The 24799-nt window shown below is 41.6% G+C and overlaps 1 protein-coding gene across 26 annotated transcripts in view; it reads left to right on the top strand.

Annotated features, from left to right (window-relative positions):
* neb (nebulin) overlaps positions 1 to 24799 on the top strand; it is a 97574-nt gene that overhangs the window by 24976 nt on the left and 47799 nt on the right. For all 26 annotated transcript variants that reach the window (XM_080497641.1, XM_080497629.1, XM_080497624.1 and 23 more), the window contains 58 exons: positions 89 to 196; positions 289 to 600; positions 690 to 893; positions 1368 to 1472; positions 1588 to 1695; positions 1831 to 2142; positions 2235 to 2438; positions 2575 to 2679; positions 3833 to 3940; positions 4037 to 4348; positions 4593 to 4796; positions 4883 to 4987; positions 5090 to 5197; positions 5376 to 5687; positions 5772 to 5975; positions 6060 to 6164; positions 6385 to 6492; positions 7540 to 7851; positions 7930 to 8133; positions 8220 to 8324; positions 8407 to 8514; positions 8595 to 8906; positions 8994 to 9197; positions 9600 to 9704; positions 9845 to 9952; positions 10055 to 10366; positions 11692 to 11895; positions 11976 to 12080; positions 12193 to 12300; positions 12375 to 12686; positions 12769 to 12873; positions 12979 to 13077; positions 13620 to 13721; positions 13831 to 13938; positions 14038 to 14349; positions 14436 to 14540; positions 14635 to 14739; positions 14830 to 14934; positions 15032 to 15139; positions 15225 to 15335; positions 15932 to 16129; positions 16741 to 16845; positions 16933 to 17037; positions 17128 to 17232; positions 17319 to 17426; positions 18839 to 18952; positions 19045 to 19242; positions 19750 to 19854; positions 19967 to 20071; positions 20173 to 20280; positions 21394 to 21501; positions 21586 to 21693; positions 22154 to 22258; positions 22339 to 22443; positions 22526 to 22624; positions 22728 to 22832; positions 23101 to 23205; positions 23298 to 23402. In XM_080497641.1, coding sequence (XP_080353767.1) covers positions 89 to 196; positions 289 to 600; positions 690 to 893; positions 1368 to 1472; positions 1588 to 1695; positions 1831 to 2142; positions 2235 to 2438; positions 2575 to 2679; positions 3833 to 3940; positions 4037 to 4348; positions 4593 to 4796; positions 4883 to 4987; positions 5090 to 5197; positions 5376 to 5687; positions 5772 to 5975; positions 6060 to 6164; positions 6385 to 6492; positions 7540 to 7851; positions 7930 to 8133; positions 8220 to 8324; positions 8407 to 8514; positions 8595 to 8906; positions 8994 to 9197; positions 9600 to 9704; positions 9845 to 9952; positions 10055 to 10366; positions 11692 to 11895; positions 11976 to 12080; positions 12193 to 12300; positions 12375 to 12686; positions 12769 to 12873; positions 12979 to 13077; positions 13620 to 13721; positions 13831 to 13938; positions 14038 to 14349; positions 14436 to 14540; positions 14635 to 14739; positions 14830 to 14934; positions 15032 to 15139; positions 15225 to 15335; positions 15932 to 16129; positions 16741 to 16845; positions 16933 to 17037; positions 17128 to 17232; positions 17319 to 17426; positions 18839 to 18952; positions 19045 to 19242; positions 19750 to 19854; positions 19967 to 20071; positions 20173 to 20280; positions 21394 to 21501; positions 21586 to 21693; positions 22154 to 22258; positions 22339 to 22443; positions 22526 to 22624; positions 22728 to 22832; positions 23101 to 23205; positions 23298 to 23402 — 8874 coding nt within the window. The remainder of the gene's footprint in view (positions 1 to 88; positions 197 to 288; positions 601 to 689; positions 894 to 1367; positions 1473 to 1587; positions 1696 to 1830; positions 2143 to 2234; positions 2439 to 2574; positions 2680 to 3832; positions 3941 to 4036; positions 4349 to 4592; positions 4797 to 4882; positions 4988 to 5089; positions 5198 to 5375; positions 5688 to 5771; positions 5976 to 6059; positions 6165 to 6384; positions 6493 to 7539; positions 7852 to 7929; positions 8134 to 8219; positions 8325 to 8406; positions 8515 to 8594; positions 8907 to 8993; positions 9198 to 9599; positions 9705 to 9844; positions 9953 to 10054; positions 10367 to 11691; positions 11896 to 11975; positions 12081 to 12192; positions 12301 to 12374; positions 12687 to 12768; positions 12874 to 12978; positions 13078 to 13619; positions 13722 to 13830; positions 13939 to 14037; positions 14350 to 14435; positions 14541 to 14634; positions 14740 to 14829; positions 14935 to 15031; positions 15140 to 15224; positions 15336 to 15931; positions 16130 to 16740; positions 16846 to 16932; positions 17038 to 17127; positions 17233 to 17318; positions 17427 to 18838; positions 18953 to 19044; positions 19243 to 19749; positions 19855 to 19966; positions 20072 to 20172; positions 20281 to 21393; positions 21502 to 21585; positions 21694 to 22153; positions 22259 to 22338; positions 22444 to 22525; positions 22625 to 22727; positions 22833 to 23100; positions 23206 to 23297; positions 23403 to 24799) is intronic.

The following is a 24799-nucleotide window of genomic DNA, read 5'->3' as shown; positions in this document are numbered from 1 at the left end:
ACGTAGATTTCACTCACTGTCTGTGTTATGTAATTTCTTCTGCATAGTTGTTAAATATATGTAATTGTGTTCATTGTCTCCTTTTCAGAAATTGTATAAATTGGACAACGAGCTGTCCAAGAAGAAGGGTCATCATGTTGGTGCTGATGCCATTGCAGTTCAGGCTGCCAAACTCTCCACTACTATTGCCAGTGATGTATGTGTCTGACTGTATTTATACTCAGTAGTACATCATCTACTTCTGTATGGGGTGTTCAAAACTTGCTTTTGCTTTCTGTATTTCTGTAGTACAAGTACAAGACAGGATACCGTAAGCAGGTGGGCCATCACATCGGTGCTCTCAGCATCCAGGACGACCCTCTGCTCATGCTGGCTCTGAACTCAGCCAAGATCGCCAGTGACGCTCTGTACAAGAAGGACTTCAACAAGTCCAAGACCAAGTTCCACCTGCCTGTGGACATGATGGCCTTCGAACTGGCCAAGAAGAACCAGATCCAGGTCAACCATGCCCACTACATCACCCGCTTGCACAACTGGACGTGTCTGCCAGACTCCAGTGATGTGGTCCAGGCCAGACGCGCCTACGACATCCAGAGTGATGTGAGTGACTTTGTATTAATATCATATCGTATTAAGTATCTTAATGTCGGAGGAATTTTACTGTGATGGTCTTGTTTTGTTGTATCCAGGCTGTGTACAAGGAGGACCTCAGGATGCTGCAGGGTGTTGGATGGGTGCCGATAGGCTCGCTGGATGTGGAGAAAGTGAAAAAAGCTGGTGAGGCGCTTAGTGAAAGACTGTATCGTCAGCCCCCGAGCAACTTCAAGTACAAAGTGACTACCGAAGACATGCCCATAGTGCTGGCTAAAGCCAACGCTCAAATTATGAACAAGGTATAAAATCACAATTTCACCCTTCATTTTCATTCACATGAAAAGAAATACTCTCACAATGACTATATATATAAACACCAAAGTTTATAAGACTTTTAACTTATTTTACACTGAATAGTTCCTATTTTAAAAGGAATTATTTTCCTCTGTAAACAAATAATATCACATCATCAGCGTCGACAGGTTGTACATGATTAACACTGATGTTTAAAACTTAGATATTCACATTTTCTCCTCTATTGTCACAACATTAAACCTTAAAACAGTAATTATTGTAAACAGCTTTCTCTTTGCTGAAAAAAGAGAATAAGCATGTAGTGATGCCCTTTCAACATCTTTTGGCATCTAAATTTAATCTCGTCATTCATTCAAATTAGCATAAGGATTAGAACGGACTTAATCTGGCCAATTAAACCTTTGAAATGCTTATTTATTTTGCATTTGAAGACTTAATCCAAACATTTTACATCACAGCAAGCCTACATTCAGGCCTGGGAGAAGGACAAGACCACCATCCACGTGATGCCTGATGCCATGGATGTCCTTCTGGCCAAAGCAAACAAAGCCAACTACAGTGTGGTGAGTCTCGAGCAACATCAAATTCTGTTCAACTCTTGTAGCAGTCCTTTACACTATACACCTGATATTAAAAATGTAATAAGATGCTAAAAAGGTTCTTCCTTTTTTTATGCAGAAAATGTACAAGCAGGCCAATGAAGATGCCAAGAGGAAGGGCTATGACCTACGCAATGATGCTGTTTCCATCATCGCGGCCAGGGCTTCCAGGGACATTGCCAGCGACGTACAATACAATTTTATTACATTTTCTGTGTTTGGAATAATTCATAATTCCAATGCAATTATTCTTCCTTTTATTCTTATTTGTATCATTGTTCTTATTGTTCCTGTCTTCATTGGTTGTTCTGTAATTTTCCAGTACAAGTACAAGACAGGATACCGTAAGCAGGTGGGCCACCACATCGGTGCTCGCTGCGTCCAGGACGACCCTCTGCTCGTGCTGGCCATCAACTCAGCCAAGATCGCCAGTGACGTTCTGTACAAGAAGGACTTCAACAAGTCCAAGACCAAGTTCCACCTGCCTGTGGACATGTTGAATCTGGAACTGGCCAAGAAATGCCAGATCCAGGTCAACGACTTCAACTACAGGACTCGCCTGCACCAGTGGACGTGTCTGCCGGACTCCAACGACGTGGTCCAGGCCAGACATGCCTATGACCTCCAGAGTGACGTGAGTACACATCTATGGATTTAACAGTTTAGCGAGCCACTTTTGCAATGTTTCAGACTCTTTTTCATCACTATAAACACTGCTGTCTTCAGGCTGTGTACAAGGAGGATCTGAGGATGCTGCAGGGTGTTGGATGGGTGCCGATAGGTTCGCTGGATGTGGAGAAGGCAAAGAAAGCTACTGAAATCCTGAGTGAGAAACAGTACCGTCAGCACCCAAGCAACTTCAAGTACAAAATGACTACTGAAGACATGCCCATTGTGTTGGCTAAGGCCAATGCACAGGTTATGAACAAGGTATACATTTATCCGTCATTCGATGTAATTATCACAAAGCTCCTCAGCAACTTATTACTCTGTTAAATTGTTCTGCCAAAGAGAATATTAACAAAGCTCATAATGTAATTACCTCTCACATTTTTTGTATCGACAGAAAGCATATGTTGAAAATTGGGACAATGTGAAGACAAAGATCCACGTCATGCCTGATGCTATGGATGTTCTTCTTGCCAAAGCAAACAATGTCATCTACAGCGAGGTAAGCACAGAATTATGACGAATGGTAATGTTTATACAGTATTTGTTTGTAGCAAACTTTTTGTTTGGCGCATTGGGTTAAAATTGTTAATTAAACAAGGGTGCCTTTACGTTAGCATAGAATAGAAAATACTTTATTAGTTTCGAAGGGGACATTTCTTTTACTATGTTTTTAGAATTGCGTGACTACTTTTGTGGAGTCATATGCAATAAAATGAAGCAACTGTTTTGTGAAATTATTTGTCTTATTAGTTAAATGCTGTTTGCTTTAAGCGATCCATCCATTGGTACACCTTTGACTTTCCACTACTTCATCTCAGAGCTACAATAAATAATACATTTAGAAATTGTCATGAGTGAGGGGAGGACTCAAAATACCAGACACAGCAGAAGGCAAGACAATAGCTCTCTTTAAAGCACTGGGAAAAGGGGGAGGTGGAGGGCATTGCAGCAGAGATGTTGTTGCTGAGCCGAGGGTCAGAACCAGTGACAGGAGTGTCAGAGAGTAGGTGAAGTGAAAGCTATGCAGGGGAGGGTCAGCATCCAGATATTACTTTGGGGCTGGGCAGAAGCATAGTCAGTTAAAAAGCTGATCAGGAACCAGGAACAGAATGCTAGAATTGACTGGAACAAAAACGAAGTGCCGTCATCAAGTGAAGACAATCACACATCAGGGCAGGGAACAGTAATCAGACACTGGGAGGTGAAATCAAGGAGCCTGAAACAACAAACAGCGTGACATGAGACAGAAAACATTCACTGTGACAGAAGTTTTAATTGAATGAGATAACAATAATGGAGTTTTAGTCAAGTAGGTATATGGAAACGTCAATGTCTTTACACTTACAGTTGAAAAACTCTGCATATTTATATGGTAGATGTATTTCACTTGTATAAAACTTTTCCACCACATAAACAGCCCCCAAAGTGCTTTGAACTGTCAATCACATTTTCCCATTCACACACCAATGGAGGCAGCTACCATACAAGGTGCTCAGTCCATCCACTGGGAGCAGTTTGGGGTTCAGTGTCTTGCTCAAGGACATTTCAGCATGTAGACAGGTTGAGATGGGAATCAAACCTTCCGATTGGGAGAGGATTGCTCTGCAAAACCAAGCCACATAATTCATGGAATGTTTACATTTATTTTTCAGAAAAAGTACAAACAGGGATATGAAGATGCCAAGAAGAAGGGTTACGACCTCCGCAATGATGCCATTTCCATCATTGCAGCCCGGAATTCCAGGGACATTGCCAGTGATGTGAGTCGCTGTGTCTCATTTCCTATTACTATGCATTTAGTACTCTAAATCACGAAATATAAAGCTTTTCTCACTCTATTTTGTTTTGCTTTCTAGTACAAGTACAAGACAGGATACCGTAAGCAGGTGGGCCATCACATTGGTGCCCGCAGCGTCCAGGACGACCCTCTGCTCATGCTGGCTCTGAATTCAGCCAAGATCGCCAGTGACGCTCTGTACAAGAAGGACTTCAACAAGTCCAAAACCAGATTCAACCTGCCTGTGGACATGTTGAATCTGGAACTGGCCAAGAAATGCCAGATCCAGGTCAACGACTTCAACTACAGGACTCACCTGCACCAGTGGACGTGTCTGCCGGACTCCAACGACGTGGTCCAGGCCCGACATGCCTATGACCTCCAGAGTGACGTGAGTACACATCTATGGATTGTCTCAATGAAAAACATTTAAAATATAAAACACACACACACACACACACACACACACACACATATAAAAACATTTAAAATAACTTCAAATCACTATTAAGAAATATATATAAAGCCACAAATGTAAGTATGTTGTTTCCACCAGATTATGAAATATATTTAGAGTAATAGCTAACTGTAAATATTATATTAGTCTTTAATCTCCTCCTCTTTTTTGCCTTTAGGCTGTGTACAAAGAGGACCTCAGGATGCTGCAGGGTGTTGGATGGGTGCCGATAGGCTCGCTGGATGTGGAGAAAGTGAAAAAAGCCGGTGAGGCGCTTAGTGAAAGACTGTATCGTCAGCCCCCGAGCAACTTCAAGTACAAAGTGACTACCGAAGACATGCCCATAGTGCTGGCTAAAGCCAACGCTCAAATTATGAACAAGGTAAAAAATGATGTTTAACCTACAAAACCACAAAATGTTTAAGTTAGAATCTGATTGAATCCTCATGCTGGTTTCTGTAACTTTAGAAAGCGTACACTGAAGTTTGGGACAAAGAGAAGACGAAGATCCACGTCATGCCCGATGCAATGGATGTTCTTCTCGCCAAGGCAAACAATGTCAACTACAGCTTGGTATGTGACCAATTAACTGCAATGGTGTAGTGAGTTAAAGAGTTTTTTAGTGGTCGATAATGTACACATTTCTCTTCTGTGGGATGATGGTTTGTCTTGCAGAAATTGTACAAACAAGCAAATGAAGATGCCAAAAAGAAGGGCTATGATCTACGCAATGATGCCGTCTCAGTCATTGCTGCCAAGGCCGGCAGGGACATCGCCAGCGACGTTAGTGTTTAAATTTCTATCATGTACCTGAAAAGCACTGTTACACATTTGACATTGTGCTGCAGGGAAGTGCTCCTCATTATGTCAAGATAATTGGGTTTTTTTCAAATTGCAATTTTTTAAAATAATTTTTTGTATTGCACTGTACTTTGTGTGTGCCTCTATTTTTCTCCTTCAGTACAAATACAAGACGGGATACCGTAAGCAGGTGGGCCATCACATTGGTGCTCGCTGCGTCCAGGACGACCCTCTCATCATGCTGGCTCTGAACTCAGCCAAGATCGCCAGTGACGTTCTGTACAAGAAGGACTTCAACAAGTCCAAGACCAAGTTCCACCTGCCTGTGGACATGTTGAATCTGGAACTGGCCAAGAAATGCCAGATCCAGGTCAACGACTTCAACTACAGGACTCGCCTGCACCAGTGGACGTGTCTGCCGGACTCCAGCGACGTGGTCCAGGCCCGACATGCCTATGACCTCCAGAGTGACGTGAGTGAGGATTCATTTGTTGTTTTTGAATGTGTCTGACACCACAAATATTCAAATAAACTTTTTGGTGTTGACGCTTTACAGGCTGTGTACAAAGCTGACCTGAAGTGGCTCCAGGGTCTGGGTTGGGTCCCAATTGGCTCAATCGAGGTTGAGCAAGTCAAGAAAGCTGGAGAGATTTTGACTGATCGGCTGTACCGTCAGCACCCCAGCACTGTTCCATTCACCAGCCCCACTGATGCCATGAACCTTGTCCTGGCGAAGAATAACGCTCTGACCATGAGCAAGGTGGGGTTGCGTTCAAATACCATTCCATGCAGGCTGTCCATCACTCATATGGTTTAACACAGTCTGTTTATTGTTTTTTTGCAGCATCTTTACACCGAGGCATGGGAGAAGGATAAGACGCAGCTGCACATTCAACCTGACACTCCTGAGATTATCCTTTCTCAGCAAAATTCCATCAACATTAGCAGGGTTGGTATCATTTTTCTTTGGGATCAGATGATGCCTATCCTTTTAAATGTATAGCCTGAGTTTATCTTAAACTGCAGGTTATGTTTTACTATTAACAGTAATTTTGACAGATTTTAGAAATCTCCTGTTGTTTATGGACCAAGTCTTGTGTCCAGCTTGTATGAGCAAGAAATTGATGCTAATGTCCTGCAATTGTTAATTTATATGTCTTGTTTTACAGAAACTCTACAGAGAAGGCTTTGAGGCTGCAATCAGGAAAGGCTATTTCCTCCCTCCAGATTCAGTCTCTGTCAAATCTGCCAAGGCCTCAAGAGATATTGCCAGTGATGTAAGTGATTCATATATTCACATATTTTGGATCTGTTTATTGTTTATAGAACATAGTAGAATAAAAATACATCATAATAGAAAATATATTTGTTGTCATTATTGAGGAACAATGGGGTGTTAGTCAGTAGCATGTGGTGGTGTTTCAGTCAGGGCCAGCAGTAGCAAAATACAACCCCCCCCCCACTCCCAACCACCCAACCCCTGCCCCCACTCGAACCCTGCCACACATTGTGCCCTACAGTAAAAACACAATCACAAGCCAAATCCAATGTAAGGCTACTATTATAGATCAGGACTTAATCCACAACAACACGACAGCTGATCAACCACCACAACACATCAAGACACCACTGTGCAGCATCACCATCACACCATTTTCCAGTGTTTCCCACAGGTTCGCGTGGGGGGGAGAGATCTCGTGCACTACTGTCATGCATGCGCGCTTTGTCTGTGTGCACTATTGTATGGGATGCACCACTTTACAATCAATAAACAACACTGAGTGCCAACAGCAGCACCATCTAATCCATAGAAAGTAAAAACAAAAACAAACCAAAAAACTAGCACTCACCATCACTTGTAGATTAATGCCTCTGACTGAACACCACTGGTGTTAGTCAGCTTCACTTAGCTGGTGTTGAATCAATAGAATAGAAATATAGCAAACCAGAAGGGAATGTATTGGTTTTGGCACTTCATTAGCCATTGAAACTCTTTCTTAGTCTATTTCCTGAGGTTTTAAGGAGGCGGTACTTCCTTTCACTGCACGGGACATAGAACAGGGTGAGTTCAATTGTTGAAATACAGCTAACTCTTGGCTTGTAGTCAGTCAGGAGAAAATGTCTCTGAGATGAGAAAGTGGTGTTTTTATAAGGCGCTCTGCTCCATTCAAGTTCTCTGTAGCTGAAAGTAGTCAGCCAGGGACAAGAGGAGCAGGCTTGTTTCAGCTGTATAAGGAAGCAACGGTCTCTACTGAGCCTTTTTCATCATACTATGTCACATGAACAGCACACAAATCTGATTGCTTTCCATCTTATTCCATTAGTACAAGTACAAGACAGGCTACAGGAACCAGGTGGGCCATCACATTGGTGCTCGCTGCGTCCAGGACGACCCTCTCATCATGCTGGCTCTGAACTCAGCCAAGATCGCCAGTGACGCTCTGTACAAGAAGGACTTCAACATGTCCAAGACCAAGTTCCACCTGCCTGTGGACATGTTAAATCTGGAACTGGCCAAGAAATGCCAGATCCAGGTCAACGACTTCAACTACAGGACTCGCCTGCACCAGTGGACGTGTCTGCCGGACTCCAATGATGTGGTCCAGGCCAGGAAGGCCTATGATCTGCAGAGTGATGTGAGCTCTGCAGTGCTTCATGAAGTGTAACTGCGCTGGTGTGCTTCAGTGTTACATATCTGTTCTTTTATTGAACAGGCTGTTTACAAAGCTGACCTGGATGAGATTGTAGGCGTCGGATGGATCCCCATCGGGTCGATTGATGTGCTGAAGGCCAAGAATGCAGCCAAAATCCTCAGCGATCATCTTTACAAACAGAAACCCGAGACGCTCAAATACACAACTGACATGACCGCCATGCCTATGGTCTTGGCCAAAGCGAATGCTGACATCATCAACAAGGTAGATAACTGAATATTTATCTTTTTTGTCTCGTTTGTTTACGCTTCTCTCAATATTTATGCAATTTATTTTGCATCTCACCCCAGAAAAACTACATTGCTGCTTGGGAGGCTGAAAAAGTAAAGACTCATGTGATCCCTGACATGCCTGAGATGTTGCTTTCCAAAGCGAATGCTTACAACATTAGCCGGGTAAGTTTGGTCTGTTTTGACTGTTTTGCTTCGACAATCCAGTTTACAATTTGTTATTCACCTTTTTCAATTTCCTTTACAGAAATTGTATAGAGAAGGTGTTGAAGAGATGTTCAGAAAGGGGTATGACATGAAGCCGGATGCTGTCTCTATCATTGCTGCCAAACATGGAAGAAATATCATCAGTGATGTAAGCACAATTCTGTTTGAAAAATTAGTTTCCCAACACATGGCATCATGTAAACACATTCATTTATTTTGTTTACACAGTACAAATACAAGACAGGATATCGGCAGCAGGTGGGCCACCACATCGGAGCTCTCAGCGTCAACGATGATCCTCTCATCGTGTTGGCCTTAAATTCAGCCAAGATCGCCAGTGATGTTCTGTACAAGAAGGACTTTAACAAGTCCAAGACAAAGTTCCACCTGCCTGTGGACATGCTAAACCTTGAACTGGCCAAGAAATGCCAGATCCAAGTCAACGATTTCAACTACAGGACTCGCCTGCACAACTGGACCTGCTTACCAGACTCTACTGACGTGGTCCAGGCCCGAAAGGCTTATGATCTTCAGAGTGATGTCAGTATTGCCTCAGACTGTTTGCTAAACACAGAGTTGATATTACTTCCTACAATTCTGATGTGACTCCTCTTTCTCTTGTTTTAGGCTGTTTACAAGGCTGACATGGAATGGATCAAGGGGACAGGATGGGTCCCTATAGGTTCAGTGGACGTGGAGAAAGCCAAGAAAGCAGAAGAGATTCTTAGCGAGAGGAAATACCGTCAACATCCCAGCACATTCAAGTTCAAAGTGCAAACTACTGACATGCCGTATGCACTTGCTCAGGCCAATGCTCAGAACATGGACAAGGTACGAATAAAACAACACATTTTACTCACTGTTATATAGATGAGAGATCAAAATCAGAAAAATATTTTTAGATTCTGTTAGAAAATTCACGACGGGATGTCCTTTGAAATCAATGTGGACTCTATTTATCGGTATGTGTCTTTTCATCCAAACGTCCAAGTGAGATGCAAGACAAAAAGACCAAAAACTACTTTGTTTGTCATGATCAGATTTTTAGATGACTTCCAATTGCTTTCACTCCTGTGTTGTCTTCTTATCTTCTGTTATTTAATGTGCAATGAAGTAATTGTCTATATTGAGGAAAGTGAAGGTTCTTGAGCTCTTATAAAACTCCAAAAAGCTTTGTTTGTCAGATTGTTCTGTGGTTGAAATGGTCTTTCTTTTCTCCTCTGATGTTTACAGAAAGCCTACATTTCTGTCTGGGAGAAGGAAAAAACCAACATTCACGTCATGCCTGACACTCCAGAGATCATCCTGGCTCAGCAGAACAAACTCAACACCAGCCATGTAAAGCAACATCTTTCCTTGTCCTTCTATAGTCAATTTATACATTACAGGTGGCTGTTAATTGAATGAACTGGTATCCAATACACAGTTCTCTTCATACAGAGTGCTTGACATCCTAATGATATTGTTTTCTTCCACAGAAATACTACCGTGAAGGATTCATGGATATGATCAATAAAGGCTACTACCTCCCCAAAGATGCCATTTCTGTTTTATCAGCCAAAGCCTCCAGAGATATCGTCAGTGATGTAAGAAAATCCTTTTTTCTTTCATTCGCTTTGAAATGCTCTCCAGAGCTCTAACATTGTGCATTATGTAACTAAGTAAAAGTTCCTTGCTTCTGTTTTCAGTACAAATACAAGGCTGGTTTCCGCAAGCAATGCGGCCATCACATTGGTGCCCTCAGCATTAACGACGACCCACTGCTTTTATTGGCCGCTCATGCGGCCAAGATCTCCAGCGACAACATCTACAAGCGAGACTTCCACAAGACTAAAACCAAATACAACCTCCCAGGGGACATGTTGACCATTGAACTGGCCAAAAAGTGCCAGCAGCAAGTGAATGACTTCAACTACAGAACTCACCTACACCAGTGGACGTGTCTGCCCGATTCCAACGACGTGGTGCAGGCCAGAAAAGTCTATGACCTGCAGAGTGACGTGAGTCTATGCTAAATTTGCAGTGCTGAGCATCCAAATCATAATGCTCATTTGCAATTACTCTTCGTGTCACGATGTGGTTTCTGAGGCTCAAGTGTGGATGAACAAGCAGGAGACAATCGAGTACTCTTACTGAGAGTTTATTAAAGTAAATTATGAACTTAAAAGAAGCTGAGCTGAGAATGAAAGTCTTAACTTTGATCCATGGTCCGAAGGAGGAGCGAGGTTCTGATCTGAGAATGATTCCAGGAGCGGGTTTTCAGGGTCGAATGAATCCTCCGAAGCAGGTTTTGCAGACCAGGTGGTCCTACCACGGCGGGTTTTCAAATCTGAGTTGTCACCTCGGCTCTGGTGGCAGATGGCCAAGGCTAAGTAGTTGGGGCAGCTGGAGATGCTGTCGGGCAGGAGTTGGGTCCGATCGCAGCTCGATTGAGGGAGTAAGGATGCTCCGGTCCCGGGAGAAGCAAGAGCAGAGTCAGGCAGGTTTTCAGACTGGAGACGGAAAGGAGCAGAATTAGCGGCGGCACAGAAAACTAATAACGTACAGTAGTGCAGTAAGTAGAAGGTAGTGCTGATGATCAGCAGGAGAAACGAGTTCCACCTGGTCGTCGCAGGTGAACCAAATCGGGTCATTAATGCCCCCAGTGTCTCAGCTTCTGGAAACACAACTCAACATGTCTGTTTGCAACACAACAAGGGGAGGAGAGAGAAGAGGGTAGAAACAACCAAATGCTAGACAACAGCGCCTCTGTGAGGCCACTGAGGAATGTGGCTTGACAAGTCAATATATTTTCAACAACTGATCACGGCATATTTGAAATCTCACTGTAACAAAACAAACACATTTTTCACAGCTGGCAACATTCCAGGTCTATCACTGCATTGAGCCTCTGTTTACCCTAACATGATAGCATTAGCATAATTTAGCCAGATACAACATGCTACCAGTAGTTAAGAGATTGATAGATTATATATGCACAAGTAGATGATCATATTTTATATGGGCACTGCCACATGCTCCATTTACAACTCTTCAGTTGCCTGCTAGACTTCCTAATATATCCTTACAATAAGGTATGTTCATGGTAAAGCCTTTGGGATTCAATGGCAATTAAAAATTAGCTGACATTCATTCATTCATCTTTATTCATAAAGCAAATATCAGACAATAAAAAGCCTCTCAGAGCTTCACAAAACACTAAAGCAAGCACACATATATATGTGTGCATGCTTTAGTGTAAGACAAAAGACAAACACATTTGAAACACACACAGACAACAAAATTACATAACGATTGAGACTTAAAGATGATATTTGTGTTTTAGGCTGTGTACAAAGCTGATCTGGAGTGGCTGAGGGGATGCGGCTGGTCACCTCATGAATCTGTGGACGTCATCAAAGCTAAAAATGCCCAGACCATTCTCAATGAGCGGCTGTACCGCCAGCCCCCCAGCACCGTCAAGTTCACCAGCGTCGTCGACCTTCCCGCCATCGTCTTGTCCAAGCAAAACGCTGACAACCTCAGTGAAGTGAGTGGTGAAACCAGTCAATCAAATGTGAGATGAGACCAAATACTTAATCTGATGTCTTTTTTCTTTGTTCCTTGCAGAGGAAATACAGGGAAGTGTGGGATAAAGACAAGCTCACCATTCACATACCCACTGACACGCCAACTTTTGAACTGTCCAGGGCCAATGCTGTCAATGTTAGCAATGTAAGTAGCATAATTCAAAGCAGTGCACCAGACAAACACTTTATTTTGCATTCATTTTATTACATGTGAACCTGCTCAAATGCATTTTCTAATCTTTCATTGATCTTTGCAGAAACTGTACACAAAAGCATGGGATGACCAGAAGGCCAAAGCCTACCATGTCAAGGAGGATGCTATAGCAGTACTGAAAGCCAGGGCTTCCAGAGATATCATCAGTGATGTAAGAGAAAAATAAATATTCATGGAAGATTCATCTTCTACATTTTAAATGACTCCTGATCTTTTCTCCTTCAGTACAAATACAAGACGGGATACCGTAAGCAGGTGGGCCATCACATTGGTGCTCGCTGCGTCCAGGACGACCCTCTCATCATGCTGGCTCTGAACTCAGCCAAGATCGCCAGTGACGCTCTGTACAAGAAGGACTTCAACATGTCCAAGACCAAGTTCCACCTGCCTGTGGACATGTTGAATCTGGAACTGGCTAAGAAATGCCAGATCCAGGTCAACGACTTCAACTACAGGACTCACCTGCACCAGTGGACGTGTCTGCCGGACTCCAGCGACGTGGTCCAGGCCAGGAAGGCCTATGATCTGCAGAGTGACGTATGTCCAGTCACATACACTATTCACATACAGTGTGGTTTTGTTTGAGTGACTTACACATCTGTGTGCTTTGTGGCCCCAGGCTGTGTATAAAGCTGATATGGAATGGTTACGTGGATGTGGTTGGATACCACATGAGAGTGTTGAAGTCTTGAAGGTGAAGAATGCACAGAAGATCCTGGCTGACGTAAGTTTGACCTCTGAGTAACTTCCTGCCTTCACCATGCATATAAAGACGTGAAATCTTCCAAAAATGATATGTTCATTTGATTTGTGTTGTCTCGTTTTGTAGAGAGGTTACCGGGTCAAGTTGGATGAGCAGAAGTACATTGTACCAACTGACAGAGTTGACATGATCTGTGCCAAGAATGCTGCTGCGGTTCTCAATGAGGTAAAGGAGAACTGGAATTGACGATCAGTCTTGTAATACCACTTTTTTATCACGAGATGATGCAGTGAGTCACTTTATAACTTTTGAGTGACTGCTACTCTAAGTGCACAAACATGGCATTACTTAACTTTAATTTTAGGCTCTTGTAGAGGTGAATCAGCTGATAAAATTGTGGGTGAATATAGAAAAAGTGCAACTGGTGCCAGAACCAACTCATGTCCCAACATGAAAAGTACATTGATTTAAGAGTTTCTGCCATTCTTGTGGAGACGGACACCGTTTTTATATCTCTGCCCTGTCATCGTGGAACCTTATTGAATCTAAAATAGTGATGTGTGCCTTAGTTTCACAATCAATTTCAGAATGTTAATTTCATCAACTTTTGGACCACATGTGAATTTTATTTATCATTAAATATATCCTGATACCAAAAATACCGCTTCTCAATAATTGTTGTTGTAGATGTACTCAGAAATTTTGGACCCTAGTAATGAGCAGGGATTTTATTGGGGCTCATATTCCTCCTCTCTTGTTCCTCTTAGGCCAAATATCGTGAGGCCTGGCATCAGGACAAGACCAAGTACACGCTTGTGGACACTCCATCACTTGCCACAGCAAGAGAGGTGGCGAAGAACGTTCACCCTGTAAGTTTGGCTGCATATGTTAATTTAAAATGTTTTTCTACCAGTTTCTTTTAATTCTATTTAATAGGAGGGAATCGTCATCCATGATAACTATTTTCTCTTCTTGTAGAAACTGTACACCAAAGACTGGGACAAAGTTAAAGCCACCGGGTACTTCATGCCTGGAGACGCTGTGCCGATCAAGCAGTGCATCCAGACAAGTAAAGTGCAAAGCAGTGTAAGTAGTGAAATAAAGTTCTTTCATCGTAACAGGTATATTAGCATGCTTTGACTCTGTGAACCATACAATAAGGAGACTGTCGTTTTTGTCTTGTAGCATAAATACCTGGAGTCGTACCGTAAGCAGGTGGGCCACCACATCGGTGCTCGCTGCGTCCAGGACGACCCTCTCATCATGCTGGCCATCAACTCAGCCAAGATCGCCAGTGACGCTCTGTACAAGAAGGACTTCAACATGTCCAAGACCAAGTTCCACCTGCCTGTGGACATGTTGAATCTGGAACTGGCCAAGAAATGCCAGATCCAGGTCAACGACTTCAACTACAGAACTCACCTGCACCAGTGGACGTGTCTGCCGGACTCCAACGACGTGGTCCAGGCCCGCAAAGTCTACGACTTGCAGAGTGATGTGAGCCAATTAACCTGCTTACTGGACTCCTTCAGTGAAATGTTGTGAACCTTTGTATTCATTTCTTGCCTTGGTTGTGTCGACAGAATGTGTATAAAGCTGATCTCGAATGGATTCGTGGTTGTGGCTGGGTGGCAGCTGACTCTGTTGAACACGTCAAGGTCAAGAAGGCCCAGGAGATTCTCAATGAAGTACGTTTTACTGTTATCTCTCCTTTGATGGAGTTCACTCATTACGATGTCAGTACTCTGTGTCTCACCTGGATGCTGTTATGTTCGTGTGCAGAGGCTTTACAAGAAACATGCCATGGACAACTTTGGAAAATTCACGCTGGTTGTGGACCGGCCTGAGATCGTCCTGGCTAAGATGAATGCCGCAAACCTCAGTGATGTATGGACAGCCTCTCATTTAGAAAACCAGAACTTCTAAAAACATATTAATGAGCAATGATCTGAATTATGTGTTTTCTTTGTGCTCCAGCTGAAGTACCATGAGACTTTCAATGCAGAGAAAGGTCATTACATTGGTTCAGATGACACTCCTCAACTTGCCCACAGCAGGGAGGTCTCCAAAAACATCAGCGAGGTGAAAATACAGCTTGCTCCATTTGTTTACAATATCAGTTCAATATCAGTTCATCTTACAACACATACCGTATCTGAATTTTTTTTCATTATTTCAGAAACTCTACAAATCAGACTGGGATTCGACCAAGGCTCTCGGGTACAAGCTGGACCATGAATACATTCCACTGGTCAGCGGCAAGAAGGGCAGAGAGATCGCTAGTGACGTGAGTCGCTTTTCTACATATTAGTCTTTATTTTGGCCTTCAGTGAACAGACTAATGATTTCTGTGATTTTGATTTATCATTTAGGCCAAGTACAAGGACGGCCATGAGAAGGCCAAAGGTCACTACATGGCTGGAACGCTGGTGGACTTCCCTGAGGTGGTTCGCTGTGGAGAGCAGGAGAAGGGCAAGGGCCTGGTACGTTGACTATGTTGACTACATTAAATAATGCAATACTACTACTGCAGCCTTGAAATAAAATAAAAATAAAAAAGGTCAAAGTGTCATTTTCATAGATGAGGTTATGCATGCATGCGTTTGGACTGTGGGAGTAAACTGGAGCACTCAGAGGAAACCCATGCACACACGGGAAGGACATGCAAATTCCACACAGAAAGGCCCCAGGTCAGACTTGAACTCATGGCGCTAACCACTGTGCAGCCCCAATATAACTACTCTGTGTTTTTTTTAAGGGCAACCAAGTAGTTACAGATTATGTACATGTACCTATTCTTACTGTGTTAAGTCTCACAAACTGATAGTTTCTCACAAAACAAAAAGTGCATGCAGATGATGTTTTTAATGCACTGCTGAGTACAGATTTACAAAAGTCAAAACTAATATCATGTACTCTAATTTATTTTGATTGTAGTTCTCATTTTAAAGGTGAGTCCTTGTTTATTACATGACCTCTCTGATCCACACGTTATCTTTTCTTTTTTTTTCTTTGACTCTAATTCACATTCGAATATTTAAACATGATAAAAACATGTGCATTCTTTGTTATCGTACAGAGGCTCTATCATAAGGACTACCACCACACCAAGACCAAGATCCATCTCCCACCCGACATCATCGCTAACCAGGTAGCAAAGCGCTGCCAGGACATGCTGAGCGATGTCTTGTACCGCACCTACCTGCACCAGTGGACCTGCCATCCTGACCAGGAGGATGCCATTCGAGCCCGCAAGACCAATGAGATCCTCAGTGATGTACGTTTTGCTTCTTCTCTCGCCTGCATGTCTCACTTGTTCCCCATCAGGGGTGTCAAACCTATTTTAATTCAGGGGCCATATTCAGCCCAATTTCATCCGGAGTGGGTTGGACCGGTGAAATAGTGCCATAATAACCTTTAAATTGAAGCTTTAAAGAATTACTTTTAGCACAAGTGATGAAAAAGCCTGTATTTTCACCAAACCATACAATTATGACCGAAAATTAGTACAATCACAACACAAAGTCAGTTTTAATGAAATCTTCTTGGAAAAAAATATAGTGAAATGTCCAGTAAACTTCTCCTATAACTCTCGCATTATGCATGTTTTTACAAACTCACCCTGACAACATGGCACGTTCACTACTCTTAGGCAATTTGTTAAATTTGTTGAAATGTTTGCAATTTGGTTGGTGCTTTGACCTACGGGCCTTCTGTTTCATATTCCTTCTCTACATCCTCTTCCCATCCTCTCGCGCTTTGTTAACCACTTCCTTTTGAAATGCAATGTATAATTTGCAAGCTGAGGAGAAAATAACAAGTACGTAAACAGAATGACCACTAACCTGAGAGACTTTGTATAATGTCTTGTTTGCGTGTTGCTAACAGGTGTTCTACAAGGAGGACCTAAACTGGATGAAGGGGATCGGTTGTTTCGTGTGGGACACCCCCGAGATCATCCGCGCCAAGAAGTCCTACGATCTTCAGAGTGAGGTGAGTAAAAACATTTTAAATCACAGTAATATTCCACATGATGTACCGTTTCCTCTGCATTTACATGTGTAATCTTCTCCAACACAGCTCAAGTACAGAACTGAAGCCAAGAAAGATTTCAACAACTACTCCATCGTGACAGACACTCCAGTTTATGTGACTGCTATCCTGGGACACACCTGGGCCAGTGAGGTGAGCGAGCTGCAACTTTAGAAGACCATGAATACATTTAAGTAAAAAAGAAATACATGTGTGTGATAATAATGTGATCTTCACTGACAGCTTAACTACAGAGAGGCCTACCATAAGGAGAAGCATCTCTATACCACCGTTCTGGACACCTACGATTATGCCAGATGCCACAACTTCAAGCACTTCTTCAGCAACGTAAGTGAGGATACAGATTTCTCTTTGTGTGTGATATAAAATGAGAAATCTGCATTGTGTCAGGCTTTCATTCTGACTTTCAACAGAAAAACTATACCGCCGCCTGGGACAAAGTCAAAGCAACATCTTACCAGATCCCACACGACTCCCACGCCATGAAGCACGCCAAGAACCAGAAGGTCATCCTCAGTAGTGTAAGTTGAAATCTGACTTGTTCTTAAGGTATTTTCTTTCAGAGATATACTTTCTCCTCTGTACCTTCTGTACCAGTTATAGTGATAGCAGCTGATGATAATGTTTAGCCACACAATTAACAGTGATCATGTTAAACCAAGAACAGATAATTATATTTATAACTGTGTCATTTAGAAAACAATTACATTTCACATTAAAAAACTATGTTACGAGTTGAGAGAAGAGCTTCTTAATCTAATGATTAAGCTGCTGTTACCACCCTGACAAACATACTAATACAATAACAACAGTCAGAGCCGCCTAGGCAAGATTTTTATGGTGCCCCCCTCCATCAATGATTCACATACACTCCCCAAGAAAATCTAATAGTATTGTTTTTTACCATTGTCTATAATTTATGAGATGACATGTCCCCTATTTATGTAATTAAATATATGATATGATATGATATGATATGATATGATATGATATGATATGATATGATATTATATACATTTCAAACATGTAAGAAAGAAAGCAATCAAACAAAGAGAAAAAGTAAGAAGAAAGATACATATCGTCTCCTATGCACGTATATTATAAATATGTATTTTTTTGATAAGCATATTTGATTAGATGCAGCTTTATTGTCATCACAGGAAATGTTGATTAGCAGATGCAAAGATGCAGTAAAATTCAGTTTGATATGGTATTTAAGTTAAGAATGGCAAGTTATGGAGTGTTAGTGATAGTACTTTAACACGGATGCTAAATGTAAATAGACTGCCCTCATAAAGCACGTTTAAACTATGTGAGCAATCCTCAAGCATTTTACATGGTTAATCAAGTTTACCAATTCTCACACATGTTCACACATCAATAGCCATGCTCGGTGCTGTCACTCACCTTCAGTGTCTTGCTCAAGTGTTCTTCAGCATGTGGGCAGGTGGACATGGGTTGGAAGACCGCTCTACCAATCAAGCCATGCCCCCAAATGCTAAGTTTAAAACAATTAACATGCTTCGGCAATATGAACTGTAACACAACGAACAACTAGGGTTAAGAATGTGATCAATAAGGGGGGTGAAAAGGGCATTTTGAGCAGGAAAACCTCATTTGGTATTATCAGTTGTAGTGATAGAAATTAGGCATTGCATTACATTTGAATCAAAGCAAGCTTTTCCAAGGCTTCCTTACTATTTGCTTATGTTTCCTCTGACACTAGTTATAGTATGTCTGTGCACATGTATATATGCTCATGATCTTACCTCTATCACCAAAAAGATGAAATAAACCTTTAAAGAAGCAATCGATGAGAACTTTTTACCATTTTACAACCAGTACTGCTTTACCTTTAGTAAAGAATGAACATTTTTGCTTTTATTTCCACTGGAGTAAAGTATCTTGACACTGTGAACTGTTTTACATTTAGGTGAAGTACAAGGAGGATTATGAGAAGTTCAAGTCCCTCTACAGTCTGCCCAAGTCCCTGGAGGACGATCCGTCCACAGCTCGCTGCGTGAAAGTTGGAAAGCTGGTTCTCGATGTGAGTAAATTCATGATGATCGATCCAATCATCACATGCCATTTTAACAGACGTGCGTCCTGAAATCTCAACTCTGTCCTTCTTCTTTCCAGCGTCTGTACAAGGAAGATTATGAGAAGTCCAAAGCCAAGAACCACATCCCCCCAGACATGCTGGAGATCCTGTCTGCACGTAACACCCAGTCCACTGTCAGCGGTATCAACTACCGCAAGTATCTGCACCAGTGGATCTGCCTGCCCGACATGCAGGTGTACGTTCAGGCACGCAAAGTCAACGAGCAGCTCAGTGATGTGAGTGACCGCTCTCCTCCTACGTTCATCAGCTTTCTTAGGTTATATTCACCACAAAAAGTCAAGTTTGATGTTTTTGTTTTCATTTCTAAATAACATAAAGCAGACAAGCAATTCACAGCTTGTAAACCTTTTCATATAATTTAAATACATAGTGAACCAAAACTGTACTTTATGTTGCGCCCATGAAACAACTCATATTACTACCCTTATGAAGAAGAGATAATAATGTTTATAATAGTAAAATATCAAATGAAACTGGCATGTTTATTGACCAATGTCTATTTAATGTCACTGTTCAATGAAATATAACTCTTCACAAACATACGCACCTGCACATATATATCTGTAGACATGAAGAATACAATAATTACCTTGAAAATCAATAGATAGGATTCAAGTCCAACGAGGCTAAATTCAACTCTTTGTTTCCCTCCAAGACCTTTTGACTGATTTGGGTTGCTCCAATTAGCACAGATCTAAAAAAGCGTGTGATTTTCTCTCCAGATCTTCTACAAGGATGATCTGAACTGGTTGAAGGGGATTGGCTGCTATGCCTGGGACACGCCAGAAATCCTCCGTGTGAAGCACGCTGGTGACCTTCAGAGTGAGGTTAGCTCAACATGCTGCTTTCCTTTTCTTACTTTTCACCAGAATCTTGTTTCACGTATTTAAATTTTCCTTTTTGTAATCTAGTACAGTCACTGACTGCCGTGTTTTGCAGGCTAAGTACAGAGCGAAGGGCATTGAGGCCTTCAAGGACTATTCTGTGGTGACTGACACTCCGGTGTATGAGACTGCCAAGCAGAACGCTGTTAACCTCAGTAATGTAAGTCTTATCAAATGTTCATCTCCTTTCACAAATACCTCAATAAAGTTATACAAATGGCCTGAATTTCACGTCTCTGTCCTTTCTTATTTTTTTCCCAGCTGCACTACCACTCCGACTACAATGCCAATGTCAAGGGCACCAACACGGCCCCCGCTGTCACCGTTGAGACTGAGAGAGCTCGCCTGGCCAACTACATCCAGAGTGACGTAAGAGATTATTTGTTTGTCGTGCTGCTGCAATGGTTTATGCAAGTGTGGTAGAAAAAGAGGACACTGGCCAAACACACAGCCAAGGTGAAGGGACAAAGGTTCCAATTAGAGATGACTGAGATCGAGAACAGAGTTTTTGCTGAAATTCTTTTCCAAAAGAACACAAGAAATGTACTGCACATGAACATACAAGCATATACTTATGTCATCATACAAATTCAGAATCAGCAGGGGAATTACATTCACACAAAAAAATTAATGCATAAATAAACAGTTACATCCAGCAGCTGATAGAAAAATACAAGTTCAACCAGTGTTTGAGATTATGAGCAGTGGGGATGAGGAGGAAGGCCACCAACCACTTCCTTTTTCCAAGTATCCAAATACTCTGTCCATTTTGTCCATCTTGGGATGTAAATATCTTTTATCTCAAAAGGATGGTTAATCTTTTCATCTAATTTATCTCTGACGATTTCTGGTGGATTTGTTTGAAGCCGACAACAAGTGATTTCTTTCTTTGCTGTTATCGTCAATATCTTCAGGAGGCACCGGCCATTCTCTTTTACAAATAAATGTACCCAGGCTATTGAGGAGGATGTGGAGAACACGTTACACACATATTCTCCTGCTGTTGGTTCGATGTTTCCTTCTATCTTCAATCATTCTTTGATATAGTTTGCAATGGGCCCCCTTTCCTTTTGTACTCCCTTGATAGAAGAACATTTTTTGTTCAAGAAAGATCTTAGAACTGGGCCGGTTTTCAAACTAAGAGAAGATTAAGAAAAAAATCAGGAATCAACTGACAGACAACTTGATAAGAGTGAAGCAAAGAAAGACCAGAAGACCAAACAATATCATGACAGGATTGGAAGAACATTGAAGGAATCAGAGTGAACACACTACGACTATACATGACATGTAGGATTGAGTTAATGTCACCATACAAATCACTTCTTTTTGAGTAAGGAACAGCTATTTATTCGTTTTGCAAACATCAGCTTCATCGACTTTCAGTTCTCAACTCACTTCGTTAATTCTGCCTGTGTACTTCTGCACATCTGTCAGTGTGCATGTGTTTTTGTTTTTTTAAAACTCTCTCTTCTCTCTCAGAACATCTACAAAGAGGCTAATAAGAACTACATGCCCACTGGTTACTCCCTGCCCCACGACACGCCGCTCATCAAACAGGCCAAGAAGAACACTGTTATCTCCAGCAACGTAGGTTCTTCTCCGGCTTTGAAAGCATTCACAGCTGCTGTCACTTTCCATACTGTGACAGATGTGATTGCTCTCGTTCTGTAGGTGAAATACAAGGAGGCCTACGAGATGACGAAGGCCAAGTCATACACTCTTCATCCAGAGGGCGTCAACTTTGTCGCATCAAGAAAAGCTCACAAGATCGTCAATGACGTAAGATAACGCAGTCAAAACGTAGAGCGTTTTGGCTGTAGATGCATAGCAGTAGAACAAATTACATGGTGCCAGATTTTTTTGAAAATATTGAATTGACATGCTTGAATTAGTTACTGTCAAAGCTGAGTTTTAATGATGCTACATGGTACACATAAACAATACTAAAAGAAGAACTCCATTAATGGATTGTTTATACTTTGTTCTACTGATGGTGCAGATGGGGCACATGTTTGGAGTCAAACTTGATTTTAAATCTGCCTTCATTTGATCAATCTTGCGAAATGTGACGACTTGTTCAACTATTATAATGTCAAAAATCTCGAGGAGGCTTTTATATACTTTGCATAAACATAAAAAGATACAAGTACACTGAAATACTTCTTAATTACTGTACTGTGAGTGTTTCTAACTGTTCTGGTTAAAACGATATCTTCTGTTGGTTTCTTTGCCTCCTCAGCGTCTGTATCGTGAGACTTACCACAAGCAGAAGGACAAGATCCACACAACCTACGACACTCCTGATATCAAACAAGTCAAGATGAACCAGGAGCACCTCAGTAACGTGAGAACTCCACACACAGTCTGAATAATTCTCATGATTCTTGACAATTGTTTGTGATCAACGTGACTGTTTTTCTTTAGCTGTGCTACAAAGAGAAGTACTACAACAGCAGAGGCCAGCTGATCTCTCTGCCCATCACTCCTGAGCTGCTGCACTGTCACCACGTCAATGAGATCACCAGCGAGGTAGCTTTCAAATAACCATCCACAAGTCAACTGGAAAATCTGCCGTGAAGAACATAGTGGTGAGGTGTAATTGTGCTTTCAGCTGAAATACAAAGAGGATCTGACCTGGCTCAGAGGCCTCGGCTGCTTCCTGTACGACACCCCGGAGATGGTCAACGTCCGCAACATCACCAAATTCAGGGTACAATGACTTTTTTTCTTCAATCATTTTTTTTTTACACCAGTGTTTTTCATTTCCGCTTTGTTTCAGGGACTTCACCATCATTTGTTTTCCACTGTTTTAGGAGAACTACCCAGTGGAGGCGAAGAAGAACCTCGCTAACTTCTCCGTAGTGCTCGACACACCTGAATATAAGCGTGTGACCGAGCTGAAGACACACATGAGTGGCGTGAGTAGTTATTTAAAGATGTGGTCTATACATACGATCAACCTTTCACAATGCCAGATCTCTGGATGAAAAGTACATTTCTAAATGTACTTTTTAACAACACACTTTATAGGCATATCCTTTCTTGTAGCTGAAGAATTCATAGTGTTAGAGGGATTGTGGATTCCTTTACATATCTCAGATGAAGCCAATATCTGAGTGTTAAAATCATTCAGTCTGTATGAGGCCATATCTCATAGGCTCCCATATCTCCTTTCTGTTTTTTTAGATGGTCTACAAATACCAGAGCAAACAGGACATGGCCAGAGTCAACCTCACCGCTCAAGCTTTGGATGTCCAGAGAGCCAAGTGGGCCCAGCAGCTCACTAACAAGGTGAGCCCACACACAGCAGTGGTTGTCACATGTGTTATGTTTATATACAGCTTTTTGTATCAGTTAACTGTTTCCTCTTTGTTTCTCTGCAGTACTTATACACAGATCTGGCTGCAAGGGAGAGAGCTCACTTCACTGCCGAGAGTGAAACTCCAACAATGGGTCATGCCAGGAAGATGAGAGTCATCTTCAGCGATGTGAGTTTATTTTAACCACGTATTATGTTTTTTTTCAGTCATGTTTTTAATGTTTTCATCATAGCAATCCCTTATTACACTTCACATTTGTACAGGATTTATTACAATAGAATAAGTGTGTTCCAACAAGTTCTACTTTTATGTTATTTTCTCTTAACGTATGTAATGTTCTTTAAACATTTTCACTATGCACAGTGATCTTGGGTGCCCTGAAACCAGCTTATAATCCTCATTCATTCATTCATTTATTTATGTATTTATTTATTTGTATTTGCATGGTTTATCAACCATGCTTTATACTGTTCTCCTTTATCTCCAATACATAAACAGAATCTTGACACAGATTAATAAAATCATCGGCGTATGTTTGTCTGTCTGCATGTCTGTCAACAAGATTATGTCAAATCTACTGCACAGATTTTGTTGACATTTTCACTACAGATAGATAATTGGCCATAGAAGAGTCATTTAAATTTTACTGGTGGTCTGGAAACTTTAGTTTTTTTCTGAGTCCAAGTCAACCTTTGAGAAAACTCTGATTGCAAAGGAGCCATTTTGCACCTCTGTCTATGGTTATTTTGTATTGTGTTTAACTGTATTATGTGTTGTTTTGGGTGGATACCAAACTCTCTTTACCTCAGGAGTCATGCCAATGTGTGATAACAGTGTGCATAGCAACATTAATGATAATTTAACTTTGGTCTCATGGAACGTCAGAAGTTTGGGTCATGTAAAGGGGTCGTGTTTTCTCACATCTCAAATCCTTGAAGCCAAACATAATTCTTCTTCAAGAAACTCACATTGGACCAAACGAACAACGCAGTTTAAGAGCAAATTGGATTTCTCAGGTTTTCCAAGCTCCTTTTAATTGCAAAGCCAGAGGGGTCGTTATTCTTCTCCGCAAAAATATCCCATTTCGCCTTGAACCTCTGACAACGGACTCATATAGTAGATACCTTATGATTTCAGGTCATATACATTTCCTTCAAATAATAATGATTAATATCTATGCCCCGAATATAGACAATCCAGATCTTTTTGTCAAGGCTGTTGGTATGATACCAGCCTGCTGTCCCAATGTCATCGTTGGAGGTGAATTTAATTGCTACTGAGACCCCATCTTGGACAGGCTGTGAACAAAACCTCCTTCTGCCATTGCCTCAATGCAAATGCTTAATGATTTAATTAAAGCAAGGAATATGATTGATGTCTGGTGGTTACAACATCCTACTAGTAAAGATTTCTCATTTCATTCTCACGTCCACAAGTCCTACACTAGGATCGGCTATTTTTTAATCTCTTCTGAATTACTACCCAGTTTAGTGGACTCAACATATCTCAATATTTTGATATCTGATCATAGCTCTGTCTCACTTCAGTTCAAGAATAGCCTGTCG

The sequence above is a fragment of the Blennius ocellaris genome (genome assembly GCF_963422515.1).
Source record: "Blennius ocellaris genome assembly, chromosome: 6".
Lineage (NCBI taxonomy): Eukaryota > Metazoa > Chordata > Actinopteri > Blenniiformes > Blenniidae > Blennius > Blennius ocellaris.
The sequence above is the reverse complement of the archived record's forward strand: the minus strand, read 5'-3'. Positions and strand labels throughout refer to the sequence as shown.